General features: G+C 42.8%; 1 protein-coding gene across 1 annotated transcript in view; it reads left to right on the forward strand.

Annotated features, from left to right (window-relative positions):
* Positions 1-494: 494 nt before the first annotated feature.
* The window catches only part of grb7 (growth factor receptor bound protein 7), a 28031-nt gene continuing 14461 nt past the window's right edge, over positions 495-14064 (forward strand). Inside the window, exons 1-8 of the mRNA XM_063221623.1 lie at positions 495-811; positions 3812-3971; positions 4667-4793; positions 9975-10128; positions 11631-11752; positions 12686-12760; positions 13342-13479; positions 14052-14064. The exon at positions 14052-14064 is cut by the window's right edge and continues 98 nt beyond it. Coding sequence (XP_063077693.1) covers positions 3817-3971; positions 4667-4793; positions 9975-10128; positions 11631-11752; positions 12686-12760; positions 13342-13479; positions 14052-14064 — 784 coding nt within the window. The 5' untranslated portion in view covers positions 495-811; positions 3812-3816. The remainder of the gene's footprint in view (positions 812-3811; positions 3972-4666; positions 4794-9974; positions 10129-11630; positions 11753-12685; positions 12761-13341; positions 13480-14051) is intronic.

The raw sequence follows: 14064 nt of genomic DNA on the forward strand, positions 1-14064 counted from the left end.
AGCTGGTTTTGGGTAAAGCCCTATTTGGCCATTCACGCAGCTGATTATTAAAGCCCTATGCTTTTGAAAAGTAAGTGGTTTAAACTAATTTTGGTGGAAGTGGACTTTAACAATGTAGGCCAATATGTTTGTGAAGCTGAAAATAAACCAAATGGGGAAAAACAACTAATCAGGGGCTTTGAATATCTGGGTTTATGAACCAACCACCAATAGGCTTTCAATTACATTTATATTACAACTTACAAGGTTTTCTATAACAATGTTAGGTGGTTTAATGATAACACATGTGAAATGTTTAGGCCTCATCTGCCCCCCAGGGAGAAAAAGGCAGAGCTTGCTCTTTAATGAGGTTAGTTACATATTTTATTTTTATTATTATTATTATTATTATTATTAGTGTTATTAATGAAGTGGGGAAACTCATTTCAAATACTCTGAAATAGGCTACTCATTTGACAGTCCATGTAGGCCTACCCATTAGGCAGGACCTATTTTGGACTAGTTTGATGGATGGCCAGCGGACTCGGGGAACCGTTTTGTGCACAACATTTCTTGTCACATGGCATACGCAATGAGCTAATAAAAAGTTTGCTCATTGAGAGGAGTAGCCACGTTGTCACAGGAGCAGCACGCTTCGCCGGCCCGCCCCGTGTGTCAACCTTTGGGACGCACCTGCAAGAAGTTGCCCCGCCCTCAGATCGGAGGGTGAAGTTTTTACCGGTGAAACTCCGAGCAAACTTCTATATTGGTGTAGAGATATGATGTAAACAGCACCTATTATATTCTTCAAGGGTATCGTCACCTCAACACGGTAGGTTGTATTGTTATTATTTCATGTATTGCCTCATTTTGTCGTACAAGTCTGGTTTATAGAGAAAAATGGGTAGCCTATCTGTGACGAACCGGTCTGTCCAGAGCTAGACGCAACAGGGGTGGACGCAGACGTTTTAAGGAAAATAAGTTAGATTTGCAGTATTATGAAGCACAGCACAAACTTGATGCTTTGTTTGATACTTTTTCTGCAGGCTTTCTTTCCCAATTGTAGTGATGTTTTAGGGAGGAGACCAGACAATTTCGCGTGTCAGAACACCTCGTTCTTATGATTTCATTTCGTCTCCCCCACTTCTTTCTTCGCTTCATCTCGCCCTCAATCACAACAAGGGCAAGGCGCACGTGTATGATGTTATCGCTTATCGATAGGCCTACGACAGGCGCCCCGAGGCGCGTGCATGTCCTCCCTGTTGTGTCAATAGCTTTTTATTTAATTCAGATATATGTTGCTCTTTTTTTCTTTCGTTTTTTTCCTCATTGATGTTGTTAATATGATATCACAGGCTGCATAGTTTTGAAATTGACAGGCTGAAATCCAGATCTACCTAATGTCATGAAGAATCTGCAGTCCATGAAGAATGTTTTCTGCAGTCTTCTGGGCAGTCCGACTCCTAGGCTACGTCATGGCCTAATGTTCAGCTGGCCTTTCACAATCCCCTTTATTATTTCCAAATTACCGTGGAGCAGGTCAGGCATTCTTCAGAAGTCAGCCAGACCCTCACCTCAAAGCCAGTTAAGCCTCCTCCGTGTACGGCAACACACAGCACAGCAGTCACCTATTTATAATGGGGCCTATGCTTGGGCTTTGTTTAGTCTACTTATTTTTGTAAGAAGGTAAACTCACAAAAGCAAAGCACACACTTGACCCAGATCTGGCCCGCGTCCGTTTCGGGTGTGTTCTGTGCCAGGGCTTTCACAGTTTGTTCTTGGCTTTAGGCTTATTGAAAGACACCATGCACCTGATACAGGGGAGTATTGCTCCGGGCCCGGGTTCTCTGCATAATGGGCCTTTATGTGGCGCTGCCCAATAAAAAGCACCATTATGTCTTTCATTCACCCTGAGGTGGAGCTCTATGGGGGCAAGGAGGGCATTTGCCCTGGGGCCCAGTGCCCTTCCGTACTGGTGGTGGTGGTAGGGTCCTGTTGTCACTCTGGCAGGCTGTATGGGGGGCTTTATACGTGTCTTACCCTGGGGCCCCTTTGTGCAATTGTTCAGCCACTGCATTCGCCCTGCACTGTTTGCCACTCAGACACACTAGGCACTTACCTCACCCTGATCACCTAATCCAAGGGCTTACTATTCCTGCCTTGCCCTGCCTTTCAGTGCTGTTTGCAGCTGTGCAGGTGGTGACACACAGTGCGCAATGTCACCTCATGTAAAGTCACCCTATAGTTATTTAAGAATGTGAAGTCTCTCTCGGGCATGCAGGGGCGTTGCACCACATTCTGGGCCCTATGGGCCGCACAAATGAATAAAATGGGCCTCCCCTTCAATTAAAGAAAAAAACCTATTCCTTGACTCCTTGGGTACGTTCCAATATGCAACCTTGCGTCCTCCACTTGTGCTTGTGGCCTCATACCAGGAAGTAATATGTTGTGCTGATGACATCACTGACAACAACATTATATTTCAATGTCTTGCAAAAGCTAAGTTGTAAAGTCATTGTAAAGTTATTTTCTCAATTACGAACTGGATGGTGAATGACAGCGGGGAAACTGAATTGTTCTCCCCACGGAGGCAGGGCATCAGCAAAATGTGAGGCCATGGCACAAGTGGAGGACGCAAGGTCACATATTTGAATGTACACCTTGACTCCTTGTGTCATAGCCCATTTCATCCTTTCCACATTGTACATACACACACACAAATACCTGATGCCCCTGGTCATTGGTGAGGATGACAAACATAGCATGCGACGGTACGTTTCGGGTAGAACGAGTCGTGCTTGTTAATGTGCGCTGATGGAGAATAAAGAGACTGCACGTGACCTCAGTGGTTCGGTGCTTGGTCTACTGTGAAGCCACGTCAGGTCACATGATTGGTTGCACTGTTTCCAGTGAATTGCAGACGGCAGTGATGTCCAAGACAAACACTCTTATTGCACAGACAGACAGACTTGCGCGCACACACACACACACACACACACACACACACACACACACACACACACACACACACACACACACAAGCACGCCCAGATTATCTGAAGAAATCCATTTTTTCAGCTGTTGACACAGATGGGCTGAAATACTCTTAGTCATGCAATACAATACTGTTTGTGCGAGTGCTTGTGTAAGTACCATTGCCTTCACTTACTGCGTCCCGTTAATGACGTTTTCATGAGAACAAATCAAACAAACTCTGGGACTTTCCTGACATATGATATAGCTGTTTCATGAATTCATTCATTTATCCTTTTCTGAAAGCTTGACAGTTAATTTATTTCTGCCAGGGGACCAAAGCAGATTTGCTGGTGTGTGTTTTTATGCACATGGTTTCCCCCTGTTCTTTATTCGCTGTGTTTTACAGCCAAAACATGTTGCTATGTAAATTGCTACAGCTATCCAAAAAGTCTCTATAATAAGTAAGTGGGTCAATGAGGGTTTTTTTGGGCTCAGATGTCAGGTGGTACAACCACAGATAATGCCCATAATAGTAATTAGTAATTAATGCGATGCAATGAAAATGCTTCTAGGACAATGCATCTAAAAACGAAAAAAAAAAACCATGAAATTCGTACAATAGCTGTGGTTGCACCACCTTGACGTGTTCTACTACTAAAATGTCATTGATCCAATTATTGACTGGTGTGAATAAGCGGCAAGCATTCATGGAAAGGCATCCATTTCTCCAGGAGAGCTGTCCCTGTAATTCACAGTGTGTTGATTTGGCCCAAACACAATGTAATATAACATAACTCTCTCTCTCTCGCTCTTTCTCTTTCTCTTTCTTTTTCTTTTTCTTTTTTTTTCTCCGAAGACTTGATGGAGGTGAATGGAGTGTATGCGGAGGTGTTTGAGGGGGGCTCACTGGTTTCCGACGACCTGTCGTGTCATGGCTCCACTCTCTCCCTCACGCCTCTCCTCCCCCACTCCACCAAACCGCTACGGCGCTCGGGAGCCCAGGATGTCCCTCACAGGTGAACACACACACACACACACACGCACACACGCAGGTACTCAGACGTGTTCTGGCGAATTGTTAGAATGTTTGTGACTAATCCGATCGATGATCGATCGGTTCAAAGTTTGCATGAAGCAAAATCATAATCATATTTTGAAAGGAAAGCAAAGTCACCCTCCTCTCCTTGTCTGTCCTCTCTCTCTCTCTCTCTCTCTCTCTCTCTCTCTCTCTCTCTCTCTCTCTCTCTCTCTCTCTCTCTCTCTCTCTCTCTCTCTCTCTCTCACTCTCTCTCTCTCTCTCTCTCTCTCTCTCTCTCTCTCTCTCTCTCTCTCTCATTTACCATGCCCTCTCCTTGTCACCCATTTTCTGTGTGTGTGTGTGTGTGTGTGTGTGTGTGTGTGTGTGTGTGTGTGTGTGTGTGTGTCTCTCTCTCTCTCTCTCTCTCTCTCTCTGTGGCATATTCAAAACGGTGAGCAAGAGCTTCTTAGAGCTCTGCACCCCCCTCTCTCTATCTGTTTCACTCTCATTTACCCTGCCCTGTCTTTGTCACCCTCTCATTTTCTGTCTGCCTTTACGCGCAAGGCTCGTCTCACAAACTGTAGCCGAAACTGAAGCCAAAAAAGTATCAATAAAATGATCAAATTTTCATTGTCTCCAGTAGTACTGTCTGCCGTTGTCTCATTGTCAACTTTCTCTCTCTCTCTCTGGTAGATTGAAAAAGGAAAGCAAAGCCGTTCAGGTCCCCAGCATCCCCAACCCCTTCCCCGAGCTCTGCAGCCCATCACAGTCCCCCAAGATAACATCTCCACTGGGGAAAGGGGATCAGTCTGATCGAAACGTAAGTTGATGAGTTGGCACCCTTTCTTACACTCTCAGAGAAGACGGCACCAAATTGTACTTCCAGGATTGCAAACTCTTGTCACACCGGCAGCGCCCTCACAGTAAAGGCCTGTTTTCACTTGTCACGAGTACTAACGTCGATCGGTGCTAAAACCATTAATGATGCCATCTAAACTGCTTATGGTACCACAATTGCGATTCTCTCTTGACCAGCGGGTGTCACTGTTGAATAAAAGGCCGAGTTTTACAAATAGATCACCAAACACAACGTGCTTTACTGAACAAAGTTGATTATTTCTTCACGTAGCAAAATTAAAGGAAGAAGATAAAATAGCTTCAAGACGTGATATTGCTCTGAAAATGATACAGGGTTCCTTCTGTATTCCAGTAGCTATATCTACTCTTCTATAGGCATCTCCTGCTCCTTCTGCTTACTTCCTGGTCACCACTGGCGCATTTGCACCAAATCAGAAAAAAAAAATAAGGCGCATGCCTTCAGGCAACAACATTATTTTCGAGCTTGCGATAGCGGGTAGGATGCCATTTTGGGTCAGGTGATGGTGCGCACCATTAGTTTATGCTGAGCATAGATGGATTTGCGGTAATCAAACATGTACGTGTAAAAGGCCAAAAGGGTTGCATTTATTAAATATTCATACACGTGTCAACATGGTCTAAGGCAGTGGTTCCCAACCTTTTTCTTAAAGGTCCCATGTTTTTACTATTGTAATCTTTGGTGACCCAACCACGCAAGATGCGTGTCACAAGATGCCCTCTGTTTCCTGCGAAAACTCATTTTAGTTATTTTATTCCTCAATTCGTCTTTGGTCAAATATAGAATAAATGTTTAATGTAGCACTTACAATTTGTTGCTTCTATGCATTTATTAGTTAAATGCTTTGTCTTTTATTCAACATGGGCTATATATATGTAAAATGAAACCCCTTAAAATCAAGAGGGCTCCGCGACCCCCTGTGGATCTTTGGCGACCCATAAGGTGGGTCCCGACCCATAGGTTGGGAACCACTGGTCTAAGGCACCTGTTCATGTCCTCTTGATGTCTTCCTACTCTCTCACGATCGACTCTTTGTTTGGTAGCAGCCTAAAGCTGTTCTGTCAGTTCGTTTATCCCCTGTAATTATTGCTATGTGCAACATCGAACAAGAAGCAAAAGGGCATCACAGCACTGCAGCATGGCCATAACTACCATTGAGGACACAGAGGTCATGTCCTCTGTATTTTTTTTTCGGTTATGTAAAATGTATCTACGATGACAATTGATATATGATGAACAATGATAAACTCAGTCTGAATACGCCACCCCCATTTATCCTCAAGGCAGTGATTAATGAAAACAAACTTAAGAGTTTGACTGAAGTGTTTGAAGGGTTACATCACACAGTATTTGACCTCGGTATTTGAAAATGTCTGGTTACGTCCCTGCACAGCAGCAGTCAGTTCAGATAAATTGTTAAATGTATAACGTTTCTGACTAATCGGCTTATTACTCGAAACCGGTTTCTGATCAAAGTTGGCACGAAGCGAGGCATTCCTTATTGTTCTTCCTCATATTTCGAACCATTTTGTTTGACTCCCCATGTGGACCTCAAAGCAGTGAGTTTGCTCTGATGCATTGTAGTTATGGCTCTAACCAGTTTGTGGTTATGTGGTTACATGCCGTGTGTCAAAAAGTGATGTCAGTTAGATTTGACTGAAAGGAGAGGAGCTGTTCCAGAGAGTTTGATGCATGCATATTTGTCCGTCATTTGCACAAATGTCTACCATTACCATACATTTCAAGCATTCCTATTTGCATCTTTTATTCCTTGACAGACATAAGTGTTTGCAGTGTTTCCCACAGAAAATTGGTTTGTCAAATTACACAAACATAAAGGCTGGTATAGAGCCAGTTAAATTCCTTCCTTTGGTTATCTTGAAAAGTTAATTGTGTAACATTGTGGTTCCCAAAAAAAATTTCAGCGGGGACCTGTTTTTGGACTGAAGAATAGTTTCATGTGTGCACAAGGCAAGCATAGAGCCACATAATGCTATTTGTGCCTTGGGAACACTGACTTCTATTTACGTCACGATGGCTTGAGGATATTTAGAGTTTCCAAGAAATCTGGAGCAGTAGACTACCTGGCCGTGGTGCCAAATGCCTACTAGCACGGGCACGGGCAGTATCAGATGCCTTACTCAATAGCACTAAGTGATACTTAATGGCTCTAAACTCATGATCCTCTGGTCAAGGTTTAAACCGACAACACGTACTGTAACCTTACGCTCTGACGTCAGAGGCCTCACAAACATCCATTTAAAAAAAATGTATTTTGGGGCGTTTATTTTGACAGGACAGTGTGAAAGGAGAAGAAGAAGGAAATAATCAAGAGACAGAGTCGGGGGAGGGTTTGTAAATGAGCCAAGCTGGACATGAACACGGGTGCGATGGACACACAAGCCTATACGTACTTGCGCTAGGCTGCAACAGTTTTTCAAGACGCAATCAAGACGCAATCAAGATGAAATCGGGGCGACCTTGGCAATAACCTCAAAAATGCCCACAGAGCTACAGATGTGTACTTGAAACAGCCCTCAATATCCTTCAAGAGCGAGAGGGGACCTCTAAGGGCTAATTCATCCTAAGCCTTAAAGTGACACTCTATCTTTTATTTGATTTGATATCTGATTTTCCACATCCCCTTGAGTGAAATAATTGAGTTTTACCTCTCTCCTGTACTTCCAGATGCTCTCTGAGTATGACAATACAACTTGTGCTGTACCTCCAAGCTAGCATATACCATTGAATCACCAGTGATATCCTAAATCATTCCTTTGTACAGATGGTACCTTTTCTGTATGCAATGTGCTTGAACATACAGAATGTTCTCAAATGTTCAGACAAACTCTAATTAGCTCTTTCCACGTGCCACAGGAGCTGTAGAGGCGTGAAATACCTGCTGGCCCCAGAGTACTCTTGCATGCACCGAAAAATATACGCACACGCAAAAGCACACGCTTGAGCAGGCAACATCTGCCCGTGGGCTAGGATTGTTCCCTTCACAAGGGGCAGTTTCCTTTCTTTCCAAAAGCATACCTGTAACATTCCTGAACACAATCCATACCATGTTTATCATGTTATTTTTTACTTTCTCCGTCTACACTAAAATCTTGTAGACATGGCAATATACAGTGTATGGCAAGGGAGCACTGATCCTGTGTATATCCTGCACACATGGTTTCCTCTATACTGCTGACATTGGCTTGACTTTGACTAAACCTGGTATGATGAAGAGATTCCAGAGCAGATTCTCGATAAGTTTTATGACGACTCCTACTGAGTAATAATACTGTATATTTGTGGCTATTATTGGTTGCCATGAACATCTGTGCTCATTTAACAGAACTGGGAGGGGGAAACAAGATGGTAAATCACCCAGTCAACAGGTTTCTGTCTCAGATCGTGACAGTCCTAACACGTCTGGGATGGGGTTGATTGGCGGCTCACCTCTGCACTGCTTTCTGGTCCCACTGGTTTTATTGGCAAGTGCAGAGAGCCACCAGACAGTGCGTCACTACTGTCCCTGCATAATAAACCATACATGCGTTACCAAGGAAATTGTCGCGCCTCTGTTTTGGCCATGGTCCAAATTTGTGCTTTTTTTACACATGCTGTTGTTGTGGAGTGTCAGCATTGCCTTGTTATTCATTGCTGTCCTTACATCGTTCTCTCCACTTACTCCATTTTTCTATTTCTCTCTCTCTCTCTCTCTCTCTCTCTCTCTCTCTCTCTCTCTCTCTCTCTCTGTGTGTGTGTCTTTCATTTTTTTTTTCATTTTTTATTGCTCTTTCATTTTGATTATTTCTCATACTGAATACAATAGTTGTCTTCCATAAGTGGGGGAAGCAGAAACCTAACTCCATCATACAGTGAATTTTTAAAAAGCGAAATGTCAAAACAAAAACACACTTTTAGTGTTTGGATTGCCTCGTCAAAGAAGTAGTAGGTACCAGTAGTTTTTTTTTACTTACTTAATGGGAAGGGGCAACGTATACGTGTATATAACAAGGCAAAGAGAGTGTTATGAGATCTGTTTTCTGTCAGTGCTTTTTGACATTGAGGAGCGAAATACTGTTGTTATTATTATATTATATTAATTTAATATATTTGTTTTTTATGTTGTATTTCAGGACATATTATTTCATAGTCCATGCTAGTAATACTTTGGCCCATTACCAACCAAAACCAAAACAACCTAACCCAATAAATGGATGGATTGATGGAGTTGGTGGATGACTCTCTTGAGTGATGAATATCCTTTTGATAGATTCTTGGCAACGAGGGTCTGTCTGTGGTTTCTGGGGTGTAACCAGAGCGTGCCACGTGTGTGTGTGTGTGTGTGTGTGTGAAGGGACCAGTCAGACGGGCCTCAGGCACTGTGGCGGCAGGTCGAGGTTTTGCCGCGATGACGTCAGGGGTTATGACCGGTTCAAGGCACCCGTCACACAGCACAGACACGCGCACTCTGCATCTCACTCTGAAGCCTCCCACAAACAGTACATACAACAAGAACAGTCAGACTGCTGAATAGACAGTATGCATTTTATGCTTGTGCATGCGTGCATGCATGTGCAACAGATGTCAACCAGCGGAGTTTAGCGGTAGAACATTGGTAAACTGGAGCGCTTGACTGGAAGGTCGAGAGTTGAGTGCCGAGTGGTGGACTGGGCATGTGCATGCATGTGCTGAATGCTGACATGCTTAAATAATTATCGGTGTAATTGATGGTTAGTAGTATCAAATGTCTCCACTAACAACAAAAACCCCCATGAAATAGTCCTTTTGAGGACCCAAATTGTGATCCCAGTATAACACTGTATAGTGCTGTGTGTAACAAGAATGTAACACTGCGGTGTGTGTGTGTGTGTGTGTGTGTGTGTGTGTGTGTGTGTGTGTGTGTGTGTGTGTGTGTGTGTGTGTGTGTGTGTGTGTGTGTGTGTGTGTGTGTGTGTCAGTCTGTCTTTCTGCCTATAGCAACAAATATAACAGTGTTGTCTGTTTCACGGCTTTTCTGTGTATGTCTCTAACTAACTGTAAGTGTGTCTGTCTATGTGTTTGCCTGTGTATGCCTGTAACTAACTGTATGTCTGTCTGTCTGTCTGTCTATCTGTCTTCGTGTAGATTCGTGTATACGGGGAGGATTCCATGAGCCGGGCATTGTGCGTGTCGCCGGGGGCAACAGCACGGGACGTGTGTCACCTCCTGGTGGTGGCAGCCCACTGCAGCGACGAGGAGACCTGGGCCCTCGTGGAACTACAGCCACTCTTAGGCCTCGGTGTGTGTGTGTGTGTGTGTGTGTGTGTGTGTGTGTGTGTGTGTGTGTGTGTGTGTGTGTGTGTGTTTGTGTGTGTGTGTGTGTGTGTGTGTGTGTGTGTGTGTGTGTGTGTGTGTGTGTGTGTGTGTGTGTGTGTGTGAGAGAGAGACTAGGCCCTAGTTGAACTTAACCCATTCGAAGACCTCAGTAAGCATGTGTGTGTTTGAAAGGGAGGGAGCTGTGCCCTGGTTGAAATGTACTCACATAAGGTGTGTGTGTGTGTGTGTGTGTGTGTGTGTGTGTGTGTGTGTGTGTGTGTGTGTGTGTGTGTGTGTGTGTGTGTGTGTGTGTGTGTGTGTGTGTGTGTGTGTGTGTGTGTGTGTGTGTTTAATGAGCTTGGGCCTCATGCATGTGTGTGTGCAGGCGTGCGCGAGTGTGTGTGTTCATGTATTTGTGCGTGTGCATGTGTTTATGTGCCTGTGCAACCCTGTTAAAGGTTTCATCAGACCAGTGTCAACATAGTCCAAATTTTGCAATGCTTGCAGTAGTTTGAAGCATGATTGGAATGAGTGTATGTGTGTGTCTGTGCATGTATGCAATTTCATGCAACTCTGTTGAGCCTGGTATGATCAAAATTTATACAGTGTTCTCTGTGTGTGTGTGTGTGTGTGTGTGTGTGTGTGTGTGTGTGTGTGTGTGTGTGTGTGTGTGTGTGTGTGTGTGTGTGTGTGTGTGTGTGTGTGTGTGTGTGTGTGTGTGTGTGTGTGTGTGTGAATGTCTTACTGGGGGAAATATCAACCCTCTAAGGGCACTAATTCTACAGGATATTTGTGTCATTTTGAAGTGCAATGCATGATAATGCAAAAATCAACTATACACATACCAAGCATGTGTAAAGAAACAATTGTTGCAAACTGAAGTATATGCATATGCAATGAGTAGTCCGTCCTTCCAGTCTTGTCCTGCCATCCTGTGATTCACAAATTTGCCTGCATGGTGAAACATTCTGGCAAAATGTTCAAATTCTGTAGGCACTTCCTCACAAATGCACATAATGCTTTTATCACATAGACAATTAAAAATGACAGAAATATCCCACACATTGTTTTTAAAGGTAGAGTTTGTCTTTTTTTCAATAATTTATGCTGCCCATTCACAAGTGGTATCTTTTTCATGAATATTTACCACTACCATAACTTTCCAAGTCTTCATAATGACTGGGACAGTTTTCATACATTATGTAGGTGGATCTTCTCCTTGTTCACCATTTTGAATTACCAGTTATACACCTCTTTGGCTGCAAAACTTTTTGTACTTTGGTCAGACCAGTAAAAGCATGTTTATTACTTTATTGCATCGTATTACTACAAGATCAAATTAGTGGATGGGCAGCATACATTTTGAAAATGAAATTGCGTACTCAACCTTTTCTGGACATGAGATGTTCATTCATACAGTTGAGATGTTTGAATGACTGGTAAACTAACTAAAGCCTTAGCATTCCTATGATTGTTCACTTGCAGAGCGATGCCTGGAAGACCACGAGCGAGTAATAGATATTCAGTCAACCTGGCCTAAAGACTGTGGTGCCAAATTTATTTTCCGGAAGAACTATGCCAAATATGAGTTCTTCAAGAAGCCCATGGTAAGATGCATCCTGGGAATTCCAATACTGTCACTGTGTGCCTGTTCCGATCTGAAGGAGAGATTGAAATCCTTGCTGAAATCTTTGCCTAAATTTGGGAACACAAACATGCAAAGGGAATGTACATTTACAAAGAGAAGCGTGTAGCTTGTTCACAGATCCACCATGTAGACACCAGATGCAAAATCAGATCTTAAGATAAGGTAAGATAAGATAATCCTTTATTGTCTCTTCAAGAGAGAAAATTTGCTTGGACATGAGAGTGTGATATACACCAAAAAACACAGCAGAGTAGACAGACAGGTGACACACATATATACTACTAAACATGGAATGTAACATATACTGACATCTTAAGATCTTAAATGATTTAGACTTAGACTTGAACTTTATTTATCCCCGAGGGGAAAGTCATGTACCATGTTGCTCTGTAGATAATAAAAAAGAGATAAAAAAGATACATAAAAAAATAAAAAATATATATAAAAAAATAAAGATGGTTGATCACTATGCCGAAAAGTCTATGTTTTTCTGTTAAATATATATACTACAAAAAATCCAATATTTACCTCCCCTACAAGAAAATGAATTGGTGGTTCTCAGACTATATCTCAAGGTCAGATGTGCATCTGTGATGAGAACTCATCAGCTCTCTTTCATGGATGATTCAACCATATGCCAATTTTACACTTAAAACTGCTGCACTCAGTTTCCTCTCAGTATTACCCATTGTCTCTTTAAACTCCCCTTTAATCTTTCAAAAGGAGTGGGACACCACCTGGCAATGAAAGGAAAGTCATACATAAATTGTTCAAGACATCCTCAATAATTCAGAGATAGAAGTGAAGACAGGGATGTTTAACATGCACGCCAAAGCATGAATCTACTGAACACTAATGTGTTTTATTTTTTTGTTTTGTTTTTTTGCATCAGCTGTTCTTCCCTGAAAGCATGACCTCAGACAGCGCTGGAGTCTCAAAGGGTGTGTCTTCCTCTGAACTTCTGCAGGTAAGACTCTTCTGGCAAACAGCGGCCGTGTGTGCATGGGCACTTTCAATCTGACGAAATGAATAAACCGATTACAAATGCACCATGTAAACAGTCAACTCCTTAAATATTTAAACCGATTACGTCAGCTGATTTGTCGTCTTGTAGAACAATCTACAGGTAAGCTCAAGTCCTGATATCCATGGCTGCAGTTATGAAGTATACATTAGATCAGTAGTGCGGGCATCCCCTGGGGGTGTGCCAGATATATCAAGGTGGGCCGCAGAATTTCGCTTGTTGTGACCAAACCTCTGCTTGCGAACATTATAAATTAGACCAAATTTAAACATGTTTTGGTCCCCATGGAAAGTCATTAAGGTATTGACAATGCCTTAAGCAAGAGTCATTGTAATTGATCACTTCAATCAGTTTTATTGCATACACGTGTAGATGTTTGAGAGTTGGGGGGGCAGGTCTTGGGCAGGTAAGGGGGTGTTTCAAGAAACAAAGATTAAGAACCACTGGATGAGACCATATTGGTATATAATGTGTATTTCAGTATAAATGTACAGTAGACTACCTTGTCCCATGTTATCTTGTAGAGCAAGCTTCAGGAAGGCTCGTGTCCCGATATCCAAGGCTTCCTGCATGTGAGGGAGGCGGGCCGCAAGGCCTGGAAGAGGGTGTACTACTTCCTGCGGCGCTCCGGCTTCTACTGCTCCACCAAAGGATCCTCAAAGGTCAGCTGCACACGTCCGCCACACAGTGAAACAGCAAAGCGTCCATTAAGAGTGATGGGCTAATATATTATATATTATTATTATAATATTATAGACCAGTGCCACATATCCCAAATGACTTTGATTTACCTGTTTAATTGATTTAATTACCTTGCGTCCGCCACACAGTGAAACAACATGGCTTCTATTAACATTAATGGCCTAAATCTATTCCTTAGTTATACCATATAATCCAATGTCACATATCCCAAATGACTTTGATTTACCTGTCCAATTTAGCCTGGTGATAGGCTGCTTGGCTGAATTCGGCAGGTAAAACAAGGTCATTTGGAATACGTGGCTCTAGATTGTAACGAACGAATCCATTTTGCCCATTACTGTTCATTACATTGCATTTCACTTCGCTGAATGTAGACGCGTTGGTGTGCACTTTTAATCCGATTATACACATAAACTGATTATATATGCAAACAGTCAAATGATCTCATGTAAACGGTCAAATCATCTCCTTAAATCTAAAAGCTTACAAATGTGTGCTTGTGTGTGTGTTTCTGTGCGTATGTGTTTTGCAGGAGCCTCGACATC

This window comes from Engraulis encrasicolus, chromosome 17, assembly GCF_034702125.1.
Source record: "Engraulis encrasicolus isolate BLACKSEA-1 chromosome 17, IST_EnEncr_1.0, whole genome shotgun sequence".
NCBI classification, from domain to species: domain Eukaryota; kingdom Metazoa; phylum Chordata; class Actinopteri; order Clupeiformes; family Engraulidae; genus Engraulis; species Engraulis encrasicolus.